Source organism: Sphaerodactylus townsendi, linkage group LG02, assembly GCF_021028975.2.
Source record: "Sphaerodactylus townsendi isolate TG3544 linkage group LG02, MPM_Stown_v2.3, whole genome shotgun sequence".
NCBI classification, from domain to species: domain Eukaryota; kingdom Metazoa; phylum Chordata; class Lepidosauria; order Squamata; family Sphaerodactylidae; genus Sphaerodactylus; species Sphaerodactylus townsendi.
Window position 1 is genome coordinate 116,605,253 of NC_059426.1, and position 22,045 is coordinate 116,627,297.

Sequence of the window (22,045 nt, forward strand, 5' to 3'; positions counted from 1 at the left end):
ACGATACATTTTCTTTCTGTTATAGGTAGCCTATACAAGAACCACAGCACAAGCTTTAGCCTGTCCAATTTAGCACTTCCTACCAAAGCCGGGAGAGACAAAAACACTCCATTTCCTAGCCTAAAAGGTAACCATTTTTCCTTGCCTGTTAACTGCCTTCAAACCCCCTTTGACTGCCAAGCAGTTGAAAAAAACATCTCCTGCCCCAAGGCATTTTGGGAAACAGGGTAATCTAGAAATATATATTCCTTGTGGTTATCAAGTCACTTTGGATGATGTGGTGGGCATTGTTTTTGCTTCCCATTATTTTAATACACTGGCTGTAAGAAATGTACTTAAGTGGGAATACATTCTCCAACTATAAAATAGTTATAAATTCTTAATCTTTTGGACTGATATAGGCTTTACTGTTTTTGTGAGAAGGCTACTGAAAAACATTTCTCTTTGCAGCAGACAACATGGCTGCCATAGGGTTTAAAATTTCCTTACTGGATGCCTTACCCTAGTCTGTTTGCTGGAACTGCAGAATTATCAGATGCAGTCTGCAAATATGGTCCTTCTAATAAAGGATGTAAAATGTTATGCGGAGCACTGTTATGGAATTGGGCTTATTCTACCTGAAGCAGTGGTATTTAAACTTTCCCAACACATTTGCTAGCTAGAAAAAAATTCACTAGAGAAGAAATATTGATAGTCTTTCCCTTCAAAGACATAGGAGCTAGATTACATTAGAATGCTTCTGTCACCCTTGAATTCTGAATGAAAGCTGCAGGTACTGTCATGTCACGCTAGTTTTACCTGTAGCATAGCCTAGTTTTAGTGTCATTGAAAAGAAGGGACTGCAGTTTGTCACTGTTTTGCATTGAAGCATTTTAGTTTTTCAACCAGAAAAATATTTTGTTTTGCTTTTTCAGTTATTATATAATTAGAATAAACTATTTTTTCTTTTTATTGAGTTGATTTTATTTATTTCTTCCCCCTCTCCATTTTCATCGTAAAGATTACTTTAATCTGGAAGTGGGAAGGGATGTGGATGAAGGTTGGTATGATGTCTTGCTAACCTTTGACCTTTATTACTAAAAGGCCAAAAGTTGGTTTTGTGTTGCTGCCTTGGACTTTGCTTTGGGTAGAATAATTTTCCTAGATTTATGTGTGCGTTTGTATAAAACTAAAACTGAGAAGGAATGTGATTAGTTGTTTGAAGACTCTGCATGGTTTCTCTCTGGGGATATTTCCATTTGTTCATATTCCCATATTTATTTGTGCAGAGATCTTTTGCTAGTTAAAACATGTTATTGATAACACACATTGGAAGAAAACAGTGATGGTTTTTGCCATTTTTGTGTGTGTTTTGTGTTTCATCCTTTGCAGTTCCTTCTCATTTCTTGACAACTTCTGTTCCATGTGTCCTCTGAAAGTTTCTAAAGTTTAGCACACAATGTTGCCTTCTCTTTGTCAGTTCTCATTTTGGGAGATGATTTGGTGGTAGACTCTTGTGTGTGCTAAATAATTGTTGATTTTCTTGTTGTCTTTTGAAATACAAAGCAGGTATAGATTGCTCCATAGTAACATTATGCCATCATTTTCAGTTTTTCCTTGTAATTTCATCTTATTAACCTTCCTTCATTTTCTGACGGGAGAGCATTTTTTCTTCCCATTGCTGATGCAAGAAAAAAGACTAGTAATTCCCAAGGCGTTTATTTTGAATAAGATTCAGAAGAGCTTCTGGACCTTCAAATAACCTTTCTTCTCCAGTTAGGGATATGTCTGCTGCAAATGTGAATAAGTCTTACACTGGTTTTAATTGGCATGTCTTCCCTCAAGGATCCTTAGAAATGGTAGTTCTGTGGGGAGAAAACTCAGTGTCTGTGACTCCATTTAGAATTATAATTCTTAGGGTTCTGTAGACAGAAGCCACAAAGATCAGCTATTTATTTCAGAGTATAGATCTGGACTTACTGAATCTTAGAAATATAGATTCAGCACATGTGGCTGTACAGGACAAGACATACAGGGACACAGGTCACTGTTTTGCTGATCCCTACTAATGCAAACTGCATTACAAACTGAATTGTTGTAGGTGAGTCAAACAAAACCTAGACCTGAAACATCTTCTCTCCCGTCCCCAACGCCAGTTGGAATGTCTTTCTTCAACTACCTTGTCCCTTCCCACTTCTGGTTTATTCCAAGGTGAAGCTTTTATCTGGACTAGCCTAATAAATACATTCCTTAGCTTAATTCGTTTCTAAATATTTAGAAATGGTGGTGATTTTGCAGAACACTACTAATTGTTTATTTTGTGTCCCAGTATTTGGGCTAAATACTATAATGGAGATTATTACTGAAGCTGGGCCAGTAAGCAATGAAGGTGGGTTCCTTGCATCATGAGATATGCATGACATACCAGCTCCCAGCAAGCATTCTTATGCCTGTCTTTTTGGGCAACTTCTCACTGGTAACCAGTAACACATAGTTTCTATTATTTGTTCTCCCATACTGCATTATGCTTTTCCATACAGTGTCTAATCAGAAGATGGTTCCTGTGTCAGAAATGCATGCAAAGCAGCAAAGCTTCCTGCATTTTCACCTTCTGTTCTTACTACCATGTTCTCTTTTGTGTCTACCACATTCCATTACTGTTTTCTGCCAATGTATGATGCAATAATACAGCATATGCTGCTGCTTTTTCAAATTTCTTCATATGTCCTTTAACTACAGTTTTAGTTAATTCTTGTCCTTGGACTTGGATACACATTTCACTGACTATACTCTCATCCTATCTCCTCTCACATGCAGGAAATAGAAGAGCCCTTGTGGACCAGAAATCTTCTGTTATTAAGCATAGTCCCACAGTGAAGAGGGAATCTCCTTCACCACAGGGTCGGACTAGTAATTCAAGGTAGAAGTGTGCAAAATGACTTTATTTTTCCAAAAGATGAACATGTGCTTGACTATTCTTTAAAACCCTTGCTTAGTTCCTGAAGAGAGCTGTGAGATCTGTGTTCATATTTCCTGAACAGTTCACATACCCTGAGTCTTAAGTGCTGAATGAAACCAAACATTGGGATATCTGTGAATGGATCTCCCCCCCACCCCCAAGCTTAATAGCAATGGAGTAAGGATCTGTGAATGTTTTCCTCACTTCAGTTGCATCTCTACCAGTGGCGTACCTAGGCAAACTGGAGCCCTGGGCAAAACCTGAGTTTAATGCCCCCCCCCCTTCATGGGCAGCTACCCTCCCCCACCATGACCAAACAAAATTTTTTTCCACCAGGTCATTTCAAAGTCACCATCACATTATAGAACATGCCCCAACTCACAAATTTGAACACAGCAGAAATATTTTTGAAAACATTTTCAAAATTCTTTCAAAATATTTTATTACTGCTATGAAAACATTTTATGGTGTTATATCCAGTCCCCCCAATTGGGGGAAACAGCATCACTTTCAATGTTATTTAAACTGGGGACCCCAGATTCTCCCTTTAAGGTGGATTTAAAAGGAGAATCTGGGCTCCCTCGTTTAAACAAGTGATGCTGGACTCCACCCCCCCAAACAGCATCATTTTCAATGGTGTTCAAATTAGGGAGCCCAGATTCTCCTTTTAAATCCACCTTAAAGGGAGAATCTGGGGTCCCCAGTTTAAACAACATTGAAAGTGATGCTATTTTGGAGTGGATTATCCCCCACCCTGAAACAGCATCACTTTCAATGTTTAAACTGGGGACCTCAGATTCTCCCTTTAAATCCATGCCAAAGGGGGTGGATTTACTAACCACCACCACCACCACCACCACCACCTCCTCCTCCTCCTCCTCCTCCTCCTCCTCCTCCTTTATTAGACATTGAGAGAATAAAAGAAAGAAAGAAAACAAGCATTGGCAGGAAGGGAGTGGATTTAAAAAGAGAATCTGGGGAAATTTAGGGGGTGCCTGTTGTCAGGGGTGAAATTATTAAGATAGCAGCACCAAAATTTCAGAGTATCTTCGTGAGACCCTACTCATGATACCACCCAGGTTTGGCGAAGTTTGGTTCAGGGGGTCCAAAGTTATCGACCCTCAAAGGTGTAGTCCCCATCTCCTATTAGCTCCCATTGGAAACAATGGGGGATGAAGCACTCTCTTTGGGAGTCCATAACTTTGGACTCCCTGAACTAAACCTCACCAAACCTGGTTGATATCATCAGGAGAGTCTCCCGAAAAATCCCTGAAATTTTGGTGCTGCTAGCCTAAAAACTGCACCCTTTGCAGGCCAAAAACGGAAAAACACTGAAAATATTAAAAATCCCACAGACGAACCTGCAGTTTTTGCGCCCCCCACAAGGCAGCGCCCAGGGCAACTGCCCACTTTGCCCAATGGGAGGAACGCCTCTGATCCCTACCATCCCTGCTGTCTGCCCGTTAGGCAGAGGCGTAGCTCCAAGGGGACGGTGTGTGTGCGCGATGCACTGGGCGTGCGCCCGTGCGGGCGTTCTGGGGCGGGGACGTGGCAGGGGTGGGACAGGGCATTCAGGGGTGGGATGGGGGCGGAGGATGTACCAGTGCACCGGGTACTTTTCCCCCTTGCTACGCCTCTGCCCTTGGGGGAAGCATAGTCAGTTTTGCTGAGTGGGGATGAGGAAAAGGAGAAGGTTAAACAAAATATCGCTGAATGGTGGGATACTTGATGTCCCATATCAGTTGACCATTACAAAATAAGAAGTTTTTACACAAAAATTTAAAGAAACTCAGTGACCTCAAATATTTATTGTTTTCTGAATGTTTTATTACACCAGATTATGCAATTATCTGGCTTTACGTGGAGATATTATTTATAGAACTTTAGTGCTACAAGTTAGATAATCATTTACTTCTGTATAATTAAGTCTAATTAGCAATTCAATCAAAATATTTGTAGAACCAAATTATAAAATTGTGTACTAAGATATCACAAAGACTGACTGTGAAAAAACTTTTTGATAGCTCAAGGCCCAGCACCGCTGAACCTAAAATCCGTAGTTATTATCAGCCTTCAAAAAACCCTAGCCTGCTAGCAAATGTAACTTTTTTTGTTTCTATGACCAACCTTTATGACAGGCAGAAAGGGAAGGCTATTCTTTGACCTGAACATAAAGCTGGAGCAATTGCAGTGAAATACATGTTTCTAGCAGCCAATTTTCCTATCTCACAAAATAAAGATACATGGAGCAAGACATGTTCTACCAGATGAAGACCACATGGGAGCTTTTATAGGAAGGGAAAGTTCCTGTGTTAAAACTCTGAGTGGGAGGGATCTAAACCTGTCTTTCCCTGTGCTGTGATAGGTTTCCTAATCCAGCAGCATTTTTAACAGATGGTTTAATAATGTATTATTGAAACTCCAATGAAGGAATTACCAGAGCTTTGTGCAGCCTAATCTCTTTTCCATCTCCATATATTTAACCCAAATATATTGACCTTGCAATTTGAAACTACAGCTTCTTGTCCTGGCCTCGGAGAATTAAGCAAACAATAGTTCATAATTTTTCTTCTGACATCCTTTCATATAATTTAAAGCTGTTATCTATTTTCATCTTTATTATTTATTAATCTTTCCTTGTGTGATGTCTTCTAAACCAGTTACCTTCACTATTGCTGTCGTCTGAATTCTTCACAGCAGGGCTGGATTGAGACTTTTAGAGGCCCTTAACACTGAAAAGATTCTGGTACCCCCATATACTATATATGTAATTCAAAATAAAACAGTAGTAAATGATAAAATATTTATATTCTAATGAATAGATATAATTATTTGTATGAAACAAAACACTTCCATTGTTCCATTGTTTTCTTGCCTTGAAGATATATAGCATTTTAACTTACCGTACATGCATCAAAGGTGCACAATGTTTACTGTTGCTTACTTTTAACTTTATACTACAAAAAGTTTTTCCTGCATTTTTAATTGCAAAGTCTTTGACCATATTCTCAAACTTAATCTGACGTAATGAATCTGCTTCGATACCTAGCAGATGTATGGAGAAAAACAACCCTCTATGGGACCCTCTTTACTAGAGGCCTTAAACATGTGTTTCTTTTGCTTAATGATTAATCCAGGACTGCTTCTTGGGTTATAATACTCAGTATTTCAAATGAAACTTTACCAGTGCTCAGGAGTGCTGTGTCATCAACATCCCAAGTTTTGAAAAAAAGAATAGCCTCATGTAACCAAGCATCACACACCATCAATCTTGTGTTGCATTTATTGTGCACTATGATCCACAAAACTTTCTCAGTGATATCTTTTTGTGTCTCCCATTTAAGTATGTGGTTCTCATCTGCGTGTGACACTTTACTCCTTGCTGAAATGTATCTGGGGTCAGACCAGTTTTTCAGTTTGTGGAGATTATTTTGAATTGGTGTATCCTTTAAAATATTGGCAGACTCTTCTAAGTTAGTATCGCCCATTTTAGTCACTTACGAAGTTATTATGATCAGGTACAATTTTGCAGTGTGGTATCAAGGCTGCCATAGCCTAAATAGAGGTATTTTTGTGATGTGCTAACATATTTTACTTGGTAACTAAGAGAGAGACATCTATGAGAGCATCTCAAATAAGGTGGGGTTGCATCCACCTTTTCCTACTGGCACAAGAATATCCCCTTCAAACTCCCAGAAGGCTGTGCTGGAGATGTTAGGACATATGTGTACTAAAAGCCACATGAGGCAGGTCTGTAGTGAAGAGGGAAGTTGGGAGAGTTCCCCCTTATTGCACTAGTGGAAAACCTGGTAGGCCTCAGCCCATGTCTACAGATATAGTATTCAGGAATCTTGCTATTTCATTCTGTACTCTGTTTTTCTCCACTTTGTAGTGAGAACCAGCAATTCTTGAAAGAGGTGGTTCATAATGTCCTAGATGGGCAAGGAGTGGGTTGGCTCAACATGAAGAGAGTACGACGTCTTCTGGAGAGTGAGCAACTCCGTGTTTTCGTATTAAGCAAGCTCAATCGTACCATCCAGTCAGAGGAAGATGCGCGACAAGATGTTGTCCAGGATGTGGTTAGTTCTCTATCTGTTTATTTGTTTGATTATAAACCACCCTCCCTCAAGGGGCTCAGGGCGGCGAACAACATAAAATTATACGAACAGCATAATAATATTTTAACAGCATTAAAACCCATACAAAAACCTATTTATATATATAAAAAACAAACCATGACTTTGTTAGTCACGCCCTAACGCGGAAACGCCTGGACAGATCACCCTGAAATTTACCGCCAACGCTTCTCATCCGTGCGAGCGTGTTTTGCGCTACTCACAAGGCTCAGGTTACACACCTCAGCCTGGTAAAACTCACAAACAGGGGTGTGATTCAGTGCGCATGCGCGAAACCTCCCGCCGGAATGCCTGTGTGACTTACAGCAACCATTGGACAAAGCCACCCGCCCGCCGCCCGAGGAAGCAGCAAGTGAATGGCCCAAAGGAGGAAGCACCCCGCCCACCGCCGGAAAAAACCTCTTCCTCACAGCGGCGCGTCCTGATGTACAGCAAGCATGGGAGAAGGCCAGGTGGCCAGCCCCGGAGAAACGTGCGACTGCAGGGGCGCCAGGAGGTGGCGAGCCACCCACCGCCAGGACACTCGGAGGAACAGCCTCGCCGCCCACTACTGTCCCGGTCTCGGCAGGAGCATGCCCTCGGCCCGCGCAACGTGCACCCTGTAGACCACGGCAGCCCTCCACAAGCATCAGCTCTGCCCTGCCTCAGGATGTACACAGCCGCCGTGGACTACAGGGTACACATTGCGCGGGCCAAGGGCGTGCTCCTGCCGAGACCGGGACAGCAGTGGGTGGCTAGGGCCCTGCAGGTGCTCCTCAGGAAGGCCGCGACCGGGGACGTCGGTGGAGCTGGTGCCGCCGGACTTCCCTCCGCAAGCAGGGGCCAGATGTGGCAGTGGCTGCGTTGCTGGGAAGTCACAGCGAAGCGTGGCCGGGCCCCACTAGTAAAACTGTAAATATGAAACTATAAATAGGAACTACAGCAGGTTAATCCATTTTACTCAGGTTAATCCATTTCTACAGAGTTGATTAATTGCAGAAATTGTGAAAGTATCTTGAATTTCTTGTTTAGCATTTGCAGAAAATGTAGCTGCCAGTTACAGAAAATTTACTAGAATGCAAGGAAATAGTGACTTTCAAACTGAAAAAAGCTTATAATCAATGAAGGTTTTCATTGCAGGAAATTATTGTGATGGTTTTCATTGTGAGGGTTTTCATTGCAGGAAATCAACCGCAAGGTTTATAAAGGGATGTTGGACTTGCTGAAATGTACCGTGTCAAGCCTTGAGCAGTCGTATGCGAATGCTGGACTTGGGGGCATGGCTAGTGTCTTTGGCCTACTGGAGATAGCTTATACTCACTACTATAACAAAGGTAAGAAAATTCAAACCATTAATGAATCATATTAAGAAAAGGAACGTAAATTCTGTGGAAAGCCCCACGTTTGTTCTAGCTTTGTTCTAGCTTGGTTGGTTCTAGCTTGTTCTAGCTTGGTGCGTCTAATGAGGTGAAATCATTCTTCCTTCTTCTCCAAAAGCATAAAGGATTAATTTCATCATCCTGTCCCTTACTCAGCCCTGGCTACCAATCTGCGTGATGGTTCTTCGAAATGGATCCTGCAGGAATTAGATTTCAGAGGATTAGGTGGGGAGAGCATGGGAAAACTTTTGTCCTCAGATGGCTGGATACTTTCTGACTAGGTTTACAAAGATTTTTAGACATAGATCAGAAGTCTTAAGTTTTCCTTTCCCCCAAACTTCTTAACTTGAAATAGACATGTTAAATTAGTGCCTAACTTTCACACATGCTTTATATAAATTAGCATTTTTGGTAACATATCAAAGCATGTTAAATTGTATAATAAATAGCTGAGTAATTTAACCTGAGTAGTAAGATTCTTGAGTTTATGGAAGTGTAGTCTGCTTTGACATTTTATAACCGTCTGCAGTCCTTGAATGCATTGCTTCATACCAGACAGAGGAAAGTTTGAACTCATATATAATAGAGTAATTAAGAAATGTTTCACAAACTGGCATTCATTGGAGACATGACCTAGAACAGGATGGAGGCAGCAGAAGGCCGTATATGTTATTTTTCATTGTGATAGAAGCCCAGCCTTCATTTGTTGTTAGTTTATGGGCGAACTCTAATAACTCATTGCTTTGGACAACGTCCTAAAACACAAGAGGGTGTATATTTTTTCCCCAAATGAGCTAAGCGGGCATAATTTTTTCCAGAATTCTGGCCATGTTGGTAAATTGTTTAAAAACGGAATCCTTGTTTTGGAGAAAGTTCTAATCTCCACTAGAAATCGCATACAAAATAAATATTTGTATTGCTCATTTACTTTTCTGGCAGTGATATAGACCCATTATTTGATTGAATTTGTATAAGCATTGACTGAATAACCTAATATGTGCAAGAAGAGGTGTGACGATGAGATGTGAGAACACAAGAACAACCCTGCCTGAATCAGACCAGGGGTCCACCTAGTCCAGCATCTTTCTTCTAACAGTGACCTGCCAGATGTCTAACACTTGGAAACAGGGCATGAAGGCAACAGCCTCTTCTGCCTTCCTCTCCTTCTGCCTTCCTCTCCTCTGGTATTCAGAGGTAGGGATTGGGTTTAGCTATCAAGGCTAATAGGGCTATGAATTTACTGTCTTCCATAAATTTGCCTAACTTTTAAAAGTAGTCATCTCAGCTGGTGACCATCACCTTGTTCTGTGGCAGTGAAAGCTAGTTATGTGGAGGATTGCATAGTTATATTAATCTGTTCCTGAACCTGCCTTCAATCAGTTTAATTGGGTCTCCTAGAATTCATGCATGAATCTTTCTCTATTTGCCTAGTGCTTTGATGAAGGCTGGATACATTATGTGGTCATGTCCTCTAAGCCCACGGGGGGAAGGGGTTGCATGAACGATTTCTATAAGTAGTAAGCAGTAGTTTTTTGGCGGACCTTACCCTCTTTATAAAGCACTACCTCCTAGCTGATGGTGAGATCTGTTGGCATGATATCTAAAAGTGAGTACTGTTTCCTTATCTGTAAACTAACAATTAATACAATTTATCCAATCCTGCTTCTCTTTCTCAATTTTTTTCCTTTCCATTTTTTTCTTCTGACTTTTTGAGGGGAGTTCTACTTACCTTCTCCTTTCTTTTAAAGAACCAGAGAAAAGGAAACGAAGCCCAACAGATGGAGCAATTACTCCGGTTGGCAAGGACCCTATTTTAGCCATGAGGGTGGAGCCGAAATCCAAGGTGCAACTGCCAGTACCCCATCTCATGCCAAGGGCACCGAGTCCTGCAGGGAAAGGGCCAAGGGAGTTTGACACAAGGAGTCTAAAGGAGGAGAATTTTGTAGCTTCTATTGGTGTGTATTTATGTGGAATTCAGGAAAATGGTTGTGCACTGGCATTAGAATCTACTTGCATCCTCCCCATTTAAACATTTTTCTTTCATTGCTGCCGTAATATGCTTCACTTTCACCTGGATTGCAAAGACATGCTCTTTTTGCATCTTGGAGACATATTCACTGAGCCGAATTCCCCCAACATTTCCCCCTATTTCTTACACTTCAGTATACTTTTTGGAATTGTGTGATAGAATTGACAGAGATGGCAGTTAGATTTTGGAATACAAGATATTAGTAATAGTCGAAGTGGGCAGGGATTAGCACAAGCAAAATTGGCTATCTGAAATTGAAACATAGTTTCTTAGGAGTGTTTGGACACAAATACTAATAATTGAGAGGAAAATCACTTACCTTTCCACAGCTCTGAGTTAATTGGAACTTATACCAAAGTAAGTGTATATAGAATTACAGTATAGGTGGGGTTAGTCTTTGCCAGTCATCTTTCCCTGCAGGCCTAATTGCAGCTCTGCGGACTGGTTTTGATCAAGACAAAGAGGGCAGAGGCATACACCTCATTTGTGCAGTAGTCTTAATCCAGACTTTACTACCTGCGTCTTTTAGGGCAAAAAAACCCATTAGGAGATCCTGATGGATCTTCAGCATAATAAGTAGTTTGGCTTTATATATCAGTCCTCAAAACTAATGCCCCAGACCGAGGAGTATCCCCATCTGATGGACAATCTTCCTCTTTTCTCAATGAAATTTACTGGAATTAGTTCTGTAAACCTAACATTGTTCCTTTATATGTTAAAAACCCTTTAAACAAGCTGTTGTGTTCCAGTATTTAAATTCATATATTGGTAGAGTGTTGCTTCTGATTAATGTATAATTTAATTGGATTAGATTTATTGCAACAACTGGGAAGAAACAGTTTAGGGGAAAAAAAATCTAAATATTTCCGCTAAGCTGAGGGACTAGTGTCTGGGCATTTATGGTTATTCCATGGATGAAAACAAATCAATTCTAGCACAAGAGAAATGATGTTCAACTACATGCAAGGTCATCCAGTGTCTGTACAAAGATACAAGATTATTATCATGTATATCAGATTTGTTTCTGAAACATGATTCCCCCACACAACACATACACATGTAACTGTTTAACAGATATGCAATGCTTCTTCAATCAATATGCCTAAGAAGGAAGCAGAGATCTAAATGATATAGAAAGGAACAGAGCATCTGGCAGTTGTGTGTTTTCCAGTCTGTGTGGCCGTGGTCTAGTAGTCTTTGCTCCAAACATTTCACCCACATCTATGGCTGGCATGTAATAGGAGGCATGAAATAAGGCATGTAATAAGATGTATTTCCATGGCACAGAGAAACATATATACCTCTGAAGATGCCAATCGTAGATGTGGGCAAAATGGGCTAGATGTTAGCAGCAAAAACTACCAGACCATGGCCACACAACCAGGAAAACCACAACAGTCAGTTCATTCTGGCTATAAAAGCTCTCAACAATACATTCAACAAAGCAGCGATTGTGTGGTCAGCTGTAATTGACACTGGAGGTGTTAAGGAAGAAATCTTGTTTGTAAGTTTTGCATATGCTTGTGGCTATTGTGAAAATATAGTTTGGTCAATTTTGTTATTACTATAGGTAGAGCCAACTAGCTAGAAAACATTTTTCTTATCTTTTGCCCAGCAGTTGTTGTCCTTTCACCAAATAAAGTGTGGGTAGTTTTTCTAAAGAAGCTTTCCTTAACTGTTCAGTATGATTGCCCAAATCTCAGTCCTCATTTATTAATACACTTTACTACTTATTACCTCCTTATTTCTCTTACAAACAATTTCCATTCCAATTTCTGATTCTATTTCTATCTGTACTTTCCCATGCCCTGGTAATCTTTTGCACTGTTTCTACTGTGGTGTGGTAAGAGCAGGGATTCCTGTCCTCCTTATAGCATTCCCAGCTTCTGCCTGAAAAAGTGGGGAGAGGGGATGAACTGCAGTGTTCCTACTGGAATTTCTTGCATTCTTATTTGAAACTGTGCCACTGGGCCAACAGGCCACCACCTGGAATGACTAAAGTTGTTTAGCACAAGAATAAAGGAGTCTCTGCCCCCCCCCCCCGCCCCTGCTGCAGAGCTTCACACTTTGCTGAGAACACTTGTTAAGTATAAGCCCACATTGTGTTCTGTGTATGTCTCATGTCAGATGCATGTTCTCCTCAGTTCCCATTTGCTCTGTGCCCAATTTGGATTGTGACTGTGGCACTTGTAGGGAAGCATTTTAAGCCTTCCTTGCGGACTGTTTTCCCAATCTTCAACAGTCCTGTGCATATGATACTTGACCTGTTGTGAAAACCCATGTGTATACTTGTGAGTACCCTCCAAACTTCCCTTCCCCATATCTTTCAGATAAGGAAGATTATGTGTATGGGGTTAAAGCCCCCTGTCCACATGTGCTGCAGTCACAAACCAAACTGGGTAACACACATGAAGGAATTGAGGAGCACCTACAACTCACATGTACCTGTTTCACAGGATAGAGAGTTGGGATCCCAGACACAACCTGAGTTCTCTTTAATGTGGGAAGGAAGAATTAAAAATCCCTTTCCTTCAGAACCACTTACTTAATTCTCAAAGCAGCCGCAGGGGAGTCAGGAAGACCCTGAGGTGGATCTTCCATATGCACCTTGTCTGATCTGTAGACTACTGCAGTATTTTGGGGTTTAATCAGTGGGCTGCATTTTTGCCTGCTCCTAAAGTTGTGCCCTTTTTGTGGAGAACCCTAAAAACCTCTGTCATATTTGGAAGTATAATGTGCGCCAATATTTTACATTCTTTTTGTCTGGATTAACATAGTTTGAAGGATTATATTCAACGTGTGCAAGGCTAGAAGAGCAGGAGGCAAGTCCAAAAATTAAAATTATCTTTAAAGACATCCTTTTTTGGTGTGTATTTGGAGTTATCAGTATTTTATAAAATTAGAAACAAGGGGTTTTTCCTCAACATTGCAGTTTGAATGCAGCGTATATTGCTTAGATCTATATGTATAAATATGTGTTCAATTTTTGTGTGGCTAGTTACTGATAAACTTCAAATGATGGACATGAAAAACCCTGACAGTGTGTCTCTTAATCTGTCATTTTTATGAAGTCAGATGAGATCAGGTGAGTCTTGGAGTAGGGGTTTTTTTTGCCCCCTCAAACAGTTAAGTGTACATTAGTAGTATTCTTGAAATCTAACAATTGAAGATTACAGCTCTCTACGGCTGACCTGACTGAAGAAATAAGTTTTCACATATTAGTTATCATTAACCTCTGCTTTGGCACTTCAGAGTTGGGTGGCTTAGTTTTGTTTTGTTTTCCATTTTTGCATCAGCTGCTGATACTTTTTCTGTCTTTCTCTCCTGCTTGCATTGCATCTTGAGTAGAATTGTGGAACAAGCACCAGGAAGTGACAAAGCAAAAAGCTTTGGAAAAACCGAGTAAGGATATGATAAAACAGAAACCTGACACTTCCCTAGCCTTCCCATAACTGCCAACTCCCCTAAGCCTTTGAGCACCCATGCCACATGCACCATAGGGCAGATGAAGGAGGTCATTATTTCTTAAAGAAATTTAGTGCTGGGTTACACTGAACAACTCTTCTTACCAGGAGAGGAGAAAAACCTACTGGCTCCTCTACACAAGCTTCAAAACTTATCCTTGTTACTGAATTGGCCAGGTTTCTTTTGGGATCCTCTGAAGCCCTCAGCTGTATGTTTGGATCAAGGAGTGTTCTGTGTGGAGAGATTTTGTCCTATATTTCTCCAACAATAGATGGTGTCAAGCATGATGTTCACAGCTCAAGTGATAGTCCAAAATTATTAACAGCACCGATCAGCTACTATGGATGCAGGAGTATAATTAAGCATGTTTTTATTAGTAGTTGTTAACTGGTGGTGGAAAGCATGGTATATTTTTTTGGCCATTTTACTCCTCGGGCAGCACACTATTCCTTGGATAGCAGACCAGCCAAGGTCTGCTTCAAGGTTCTAGTATTTCTTTTCTTATTTGTCAGTATACACAAAAAAATAGCTGCTCATATGCACAAAATTATAAACTGCATCTTACTTGTGTGTAGAGTATGATTATGACTGTGATGACATATAACTTCCAGAAGCATGTGCTGTGTGTCAAATAGAGGTTGAAAAGATGACGTGCTTGTAGATTTAGCATGGATATGGGGCATACTGTACATTATTCTGCAGCTCCAGTACTGGTGGGACCACATAATTTGGGAGGAGCATTTCAGAGGAAAATGGACTGGCAGAAAGATTAAATATTTTCTATATCTTTGTTTCTTCTCCAGAATGCTTCCACTCACATGCATTTTGCAAAGGAATTACCAGGTTTTCCTTGTATACAATTACAGTATATGAAGCATAGTTGGTCCAATAGGAAACAACTAAATATTTGAATACTTGGGCAGATCTTGCAGATGTAACTATGAGTATTCCTTCTTAATGTATTTGATAGGGTTGATAAAGTAGCAGACCTCTTTCTGAACTTTAAGGTGCACACACATACTTTCATGCCTAATAAATATTGCAAATGCAAATTTGGTTAGATTTCTGCAGGCAGGATAACTACCATTGGACTACTAGTATTTAACCAAGGCTGTTTCACGCAATCAGGATTCTCCATTCTGCTTTCATTGCTGCTAGAGATTTAGAAGCAGTTGTGTTGATGATAGAGCATCCACATATGGGAGTTTTCTGTACACTTTCCTTTGTCTTTCAACTTTTTCACATGTGTTCCACAGCAACTCCATCCACATCGGCTCTTGGGGTGTGTCTGTGACGGCTGGTGTAGCAACTCACCACCCATTTTGTTATTCCCATATAAGATATTGCATTGTAGCATTTCTGTGAAAAGCTGAAATGAATAAGTAGCAATAGGTTGTGTTAGCATTGTATAAGCTACCATTTTAAGGAAGAAGAAGAGTTTGCATTTATATCCCCCCTTTCTCTCCTGTAGAAGACTCAAAGGGGCTTACAATCTCCTTTCCCTTCCCCCCCGCCTCCCCCTCCACAGCAAACACCCTGTGAGATGAGTGGGGCTGAGAGAGCTCTGAAAAACTGTGACTCGACCAAGGTCTCCCAGCTGGCATGTGTTGGAGTGCACAAGCTAATCTGGTTCCCCAGATAAGCCTCCACAGCTCAAGTGGTAGATCAGGGAATCAAACCTGGTTCTCCAGATTAGAGTGCACCTGCTCTTAACCACTACACTATGCTGGAAGATAGCCATGCTGGTCTGGAGTAGAAGAACTAGATCTGAGCCCAGTAGCACCTTAGAGACTAGCCAGATTTTCAAGAGTCAGTTAAAAAAGGCTTCTGATCATACGGCAGGATAAAATGGTGGGAAAATATTGCCTGCTAAGGGTTAACTGCAGGAAAAAGTAACCAATCACCAGTGTGGATGAAACCTTTGCCGAGCAGGAAAACGTGCACCATTCATTCCAGATGGCATGTGAGCACACTTGAACTACATTCTTTCCAAAAATATCAGAGTAAAGCTGGTTTGGGAAAGAGCATATTGCGAATAGAGAAAACCTAGAAACTGAATAATTGGAATGTGGAAGCTCCAAAAAACCTCCCAAGCCTGCTCTGGTTTAGAATTTAAAAAAATGCCTATGTGGAAGCAAACAAAGATGTTTGATGCATTTGGGCTGGATTTATTTACTGTATGCATCCAACCGACATCTTTGTTTGGTCCTGATTGTAGCTTCTTTTAAAGGATTCTCCTTTTAAAGGAAAGGCATTAGTCAGGGATACTTCAGGTGCAGCACAGATTGTGTTAAAACTGAACACTGAATTTAGAAAGTATTTTAGAAAGTACATATTATCCAAATATACTGAGACAGATGAGGAACAGACTTTGAGAGAGTTCCCTTCATTCTAAAACCAGTATGATTTAAACTTGCAGATGTAGATTCTGTTCTTCAAAAAAAAATTCAACCAGTGAATTCACAGGAACTGAGTATGCTCCCGTAGATTTCAGTAGAGCTGACAGCTCAATCTGGACAGTGAAAGTGAATGGAGATGGTGCTGCTGCCACCCTGCCCCACCACCTCCAGAGGTCTTTCTGGAGGAAGGGAGGGAGAAAACAGCAAAACCCTTCCTGCCTCCAGAAAACTTTCCATTGGGGTCAAAGGACTTATACCACCCAAAAGGGTGGTGCAAGGCCAGGGCCAGGGTTGTGGCACAACTGGCTGCAAATCTGAGGTGATTGTGTAGTCCACCCTCAGGACGCCCCAGCCACACACCCTCCCCCCATGCTGGTGTCCCCATGATGGGTGAGCAGCTCCACCGCAGCTAGGACTTCTGGATTTTGAGGCAGTGAGGCTGAGAGGTGCCTGCTTGTGTATCTGGACCTCCGCTGGTGCATTTGCCTCTTGCACTTGCACCTGCATTTGCCTCTTGCACCTGCACCGGTGCAAAGCTGAGTGGCTCCATGGGTAAGTCCACTCCCCTCCACCTGGATTGGGCAACCCATTACATTGTTGAATAATTATGTCTTCAGAAATGCTAAAGTCCAGTGTCACATTAGGTTATTTCCATTTTGAAGCTTGAGTTTATTTCATCCGTGAACATGGACTGTTGGCTTAAATTGACCAAGTACTTAAAGGTCGTTTTCTTATTATCAGAGTGTTTTTGTCTTTTGCGAGCAGTTTGCTGATTGATACAGCTGATATTTTTGAAGGTATTTAATGGAAGTATATTTTTATGTGCAAACATCCTAAAGAAATTGACTGCTTGCCTTTTCTTTGCCTGCAGTTTGATTTGCAGCAGTCTTATGAGCTGTGAATGTCTCATTCACAGTGAATCACAGTCAATCATATCTTTCCAGTCGGATTAGAAATTTAGAAGAAGAAGAAGAGTTTGGATTTATATCCCCCCTTTCTCTCCTGTAGGAGACTCAAAGGGGCTTATAATCTCCTTGCCCTTCCCCCTTCACAACAAACACCCTGTGAGGTAGGTGGGGCTGTGAGAGCTCTGAGAAGCTTGACTAGCCCAAGGTCACCCAGCTGGCGTGTATGGGAGTGTACAAGCTAATCTGAATTCTCCAGATAAGCCTCCACAGCTCAGGCGGCAGAGCGGAGAATCAAACCCGGTTCCTCCAGATTAGATACACGAGCTCTTAACCTCCTACGCCACTGCTGCTCCCAGTGAATGGTGAAGGCATTAAAAATGTTTAACTCATTCCAATGATATTATATACCTGCACATATGTATTTACATTTTAAATTTATGTATATTAATGTACAGATTATTCCAGTTATATGTTGTCACTGTTTTTGACTCATTTAAGGGAATTTTTAAAGATCTTGTGAATTTTTAATTTTACTTCTCTGCTTGCTTTCAAAAAAGCATCTCTAGCATCATGATAAGGAGGTATCTATACGCTATGTGAATGTGTTGGAAATATTGTTAAAAGATCTAAGTTAATGTTATAAAACCACGATTTATGAAGATATTCTTTTAAAATGTTCTCTCTTTAAAATACATATGTGCAGGAATATTATACCATTGGGATGAGTTAAACATTTTAATGCCTTCACCATGCACGAGTAATTATCCCAAAATGCACAACAATAGTTATTTATTCATGCGCATCATATATATATATATATTGCTTTTTTTCCTTTTCCTCTTTTGCTTCCACTTTCTCTCTTTTGCTGGTGCTGTCTAATGATATTACCATGACACACAGTTACATGCACACCTCTGAATTCCTAGCTTACTATATTTAATGGAATGTACCCTGAGTACATAGAATTGCAAAATATTATTGCCTGTACACATTCTAGATCTATGCCTTTAAAAAAAATCCTCCAGCTGCTGGTCATGTGTCCCTGCTGTGGAACAGTTGGCAGATATGGCTATGGCAGAAGCATTGTGTTCAGTCTCTCCTTCCTTCCGAGCTCTTAATGGTGACCTGTATACAATCCGTAGTGTATTCTTTTCCTGCCCCCTCACTACTGTTACATAGTGTTTTCCTAACCCTTCCAGGTCCTGTCTCTCTTCTCACCCATTTTCTTCTTGTCTACCATTTCATTGGGGAAGATTAAGAATAGGGAACTGCATGAATGTACTATAAAATTCTTCAGCATTAAAAAAAACATTTTATTTATAAATGAAGTGGGCTAATGGATGCATGCCTTCATTGCAGCTGAAACCTAAACTCGCTGTTTCACTTACGTTGTTACCAGCTCTGGAGAGTCATTTGTTGCATTTTTACTCTGACGATGTAGTGCTGTTGCATCCTTTGTATATCCAATTTGAAGCTCTTAATTTCCAGTACACATTATTGTTCATGTCTGGATTGTTGGCTAGTCTGCCATGTGTCAACTAATTAGTGAGGGTGGGGGACTTAAGCTGTTTCTGGCGAAGATACAAAAGATGCTACTAAGAAACCAAGCAATAAGTTATTAACCCCCCCCCCACAAACAAACAACAAACCCAGCTGTGTTCAAGAGCAAAGAAAGTGGCTTTCCAGAGTCATGTAGTAACTGTTTGGCATGCATTAATGAGAATCTGTCTGACACTTGTTTTTGTCTCTTCTCTTGTTTTTCCCAAATGGCTAAATTGTTTAAGGAAGTTGGCCTGCCTCTGGTGTGCATTGACACATTTTATATAACAGGGGCTCGACCAACCAAGTTATATTGCGTTATGGTACTGAGAAAGTAGGAAAAAGATGGTGCTCTGGTTCCTCCTCTTGGTCTACTTATGCACCTACAGGATCATAGTCCTCACACTTTCTGTTATTGTGTTAATGAGATATCTTTCCCCCTCTGCTTAGGGTCAGAAGGTACAAAACATTTTTTTGATCTTGGAGAGACTGAGGAGAAGAAGTCACAGATCAGTGCAGACAGTGGTCTAAGTCTAACCTCCACCTCTCAGGTGAGTGTCGTTTTATTTATTGTTGAATGTAAGAACTTGTAAGACCACTGAGGATTGTCTTTTGTGAAAAATTCAATTTGGGAGAAGCACTGATATTCCTGCGACAGTCTCAAATCTATGGATATGATTTGGGGCAGTTAGAAATTATTTCTTAGTAGACTAGCTCCAAATGAATTACCTTGAACATGTGTCCAAACTGAAATGGGGAATAACTAATGTGAACTATATTTCTTTCCATCTTTTTGTGGCTTCAGAAGAGTGATCTGGACTCTGTGGCCAGCGTGGGACCTGCTGTTATGATCCGAAGCACCAGCCAAGATTCTGAAGTTAGCACAGTGGTAGGGCATGGTCAGAATGCAATGCTGAAGCTTAATCAGAGCAACACTTTTCCAGCCTGCTTGTGTGCATGCACTGTTTTCTAATTGTGTATCCTGGTGTTATTCAGTGTGTGTTTGGCATATGCTGTCCTTCTTCTCCCCCCCCCTCCCTTTGCTGTATATCACATGTCCTTGGCCTGCACATGGTCTTACCTAGCATACCATGTCTCTCTAGGATTTTGCATTGTGTGCTTATCTATATCCTTTATGTTTATATTGTGACACTTTTGCCATCTAGATTAGGGAGAAATCTTTAAATTATCAATTTGTTCCAGGACTTTTAATTTACATATAAGAACCCTGACTTCATTTATGCAGTATATTTCATTTTTAAACACCTATATCTTAGAACAATTCAAATGAAAATAGTGTAGCTGGTGTATTTGCACTTCATTTTGACCCATGGATATAAGTAGGATGCCTATATAAGCTAAAATAACTATCCTTTTTAAAATTTTTATAAAAGCTGGATGTATATCTTTAGTGGCTCTCACACAATTATCTATAGGAGCATCTATAGTAGGTTTGTTAGTGTGCTCATGGCTCACAAGGGTTTGTGCGGAGCTGTTTACTGACTGAACATATGTTCTATGACATACTGTACTCAGGGCCCCCTCTGTTCAAACATTCACAATTATATTTTTCCCACTGTTCTAACATTTACAGTTATCTTTTCCCCAACAGTTGAAACTGTCCAAATGGTAGGGGTTTTAAGTACAGCCCAAGTAGAGGCTTCTTCACAAATTCTCAGATGAAGAATGTGCAAGCACCTCTGCCTGCTCCTAGATTTTGGAGGTTGAATTGCTGGAAATTTTTACTGTGTTGTCACTGCTAACTTCAGAATTTGCAGCTGTTTTGGATTAGTTTTGTTTACTTTGCACCAAGTATTAATGGAAAGTCAATCACAGACTGATTCCATTAAACTAAGTCCCAGGGTCTTGCAAAAATAATGAATAAGTAAATGTATTCATGTAAGAAAGGGCTTTATTTTTTAAAAAAACAATATTACTTCTCTTCACTGGTGCAGAAAAATAAAATAAAAACTCACTTTCTTTTAGGGCTCTATGCCAGTGAAGGCTTATGTATGTAATTTCTTTTAGGGAAGTGATTTTTAAAAATCTGTCGTGCACGAGAGCCCTGACTTGGATGGCTTGGGGTAGGCTGATCTCATCAAATCTCAAAAGCTAAGCAGCGTCTGCCTTGGTCAGACTTCCAAGGAATCCCAAGGTTGCTATGCAGAGGATGAAAATGGCAAAGCACCTCTGTGGGGCTGTTTCCGTATGGGCGGAATACAGCACCCCAGGGACGCTAAAAACTGCGTCCCTGGGGAGGGGTTCACGCAGCAGCGCCGGCCTCGCCACCCCCAAGCGGTGCGAAGACTCTGCTTCTGAACCTCACTCCCTGAGCGAGGTTTTTCGGAAGCAGAGTCTTCCATCTGGAAGGCGCCATTTCCCCCCCACCGTCCCTGAACGCCGTACCTCGTCTCCTGGCTTCCGGCGCGTTGCAGAGGCCAGGGGACACGCCCCCTGGCCTGCGACTCCAGAGTCTCCGCTCCAGCCTGCAGAGGGTGTCCCCTGGCCTCTGCGATGCGCCGGAAGCCAGGAGACGAGGTACGGCGTTCAGGGACGGCGCAGCCTGTGCGAAGGCTGTGCCACGCCTGCAGGACCGTCCGTGTGAACAGTCCCGGGGAGGTGCGTTGGCATGGTTTATGCCGACGCACCCCGGCACAGCGCCCATGCGGAAAGGGCCTTAGTCTCTTACCTTGAAAATTTTATAAGTTCACCATTAGCCAGCAATGACTTGAAAGCACTTTATATACACATGTTTTGTGGTGGAGTACTGGTACTTAAAGGCACAAACATACCTCATAGAATTTTTCCTCCCCTCTTTATACAGAAACAACACTGGCATTCTAGTATGGGACAAAAATAATATCCTCTTTTCCCAGAATGAACAAATTATCTTCCTAACTATTTTTTATCTGTCAACACTCCAATGCAAATTTTAAAACTTTAAAGAAAAACAGCTTTTTCCAAGAAAGTATCTGTCTATTTATGTATGTATTCACTGTAGGGGAGGAGGGGGAGGAAGTAGTGCTTCGAAAAAAGTCTGTGCTTCTCAATCTATTATCAGAATTCTGAAGTACTATATTCTTACCAGAGGAATGGAGCCCAAAGCATATCTTAGCAGAACTGGGAAGAATCTGCTCATCCCAAGTGACTGCATGAAGGCAGCTGCTCAATGTATGAACCAGGCCAAAGAAAGAGTAAAATATCAGTTAAAAAGCATTGAATGTGGTTGTAATTGTACATGGTGTCTTAAAATGTCCTGCTGGACCTATGTTT

The 22,045-nt window shown here is 41.0% G+C and overlaps 1 protein-coding gene across 50 annotated transcripts in view; it reads left to right on the forward strand.

The window, feature by feature from the left end:
• Positions 1 to 22,045, forward strand: part of MADD (MAP kinase activating death domain) — a 97,494-nt gene that overhangs the window by 38,487 nt on the left and 36,962 nt on the right. For 10 of the 50 annotated variants that reach the window (XM_048483847.1, XM_048483889.1, XM_048483859.1 and 7 more), the window contains 9 exons: positions 26 to 127; positions 2,309 to 2,368; positions 2,797 to 2,899; positions 6,831 to 7,017; positions 8,237 to 8,387; positions 10,181 to 10,387; positions 13,810 to 13,863; positions 19,223 to 19,323; positions 19,578 to 19,661. In XM_048483847.1, coding sequence (XP_048339804.1) covers positions 26 to 127; positions 2,309 to 2,368; positions 2,797 to 2,899; positions 6,831 to 7,017; positions 8,237 to 8,387; positions 10,181 to 10,387; positions 13,810 to 13,863; positions 19,223 to 19,323; positions 19,578 to 19,661 — 1,049 coding nt within the window. Of the gene's footprint in view, positions 1 to 25; positions 128 to 1,000; positions 1,040 to 2,308; positions 2,369 to 2,796; positions 2,900 to 6,830; positions 7,018 to 8,236; positions 8,388 to 10,180; positions 10,388 to 13,809; positions 13,864 to 19,222; positions 19,324 to 19,577; positions 19,662 to 22,045 lie in introns of all 50 variants that reach the window. The other 40 variants (XM_048483881.1, XM_048483884.1, XM_048483891.1 and 37 more) reach the window with 14 other exon arrangements.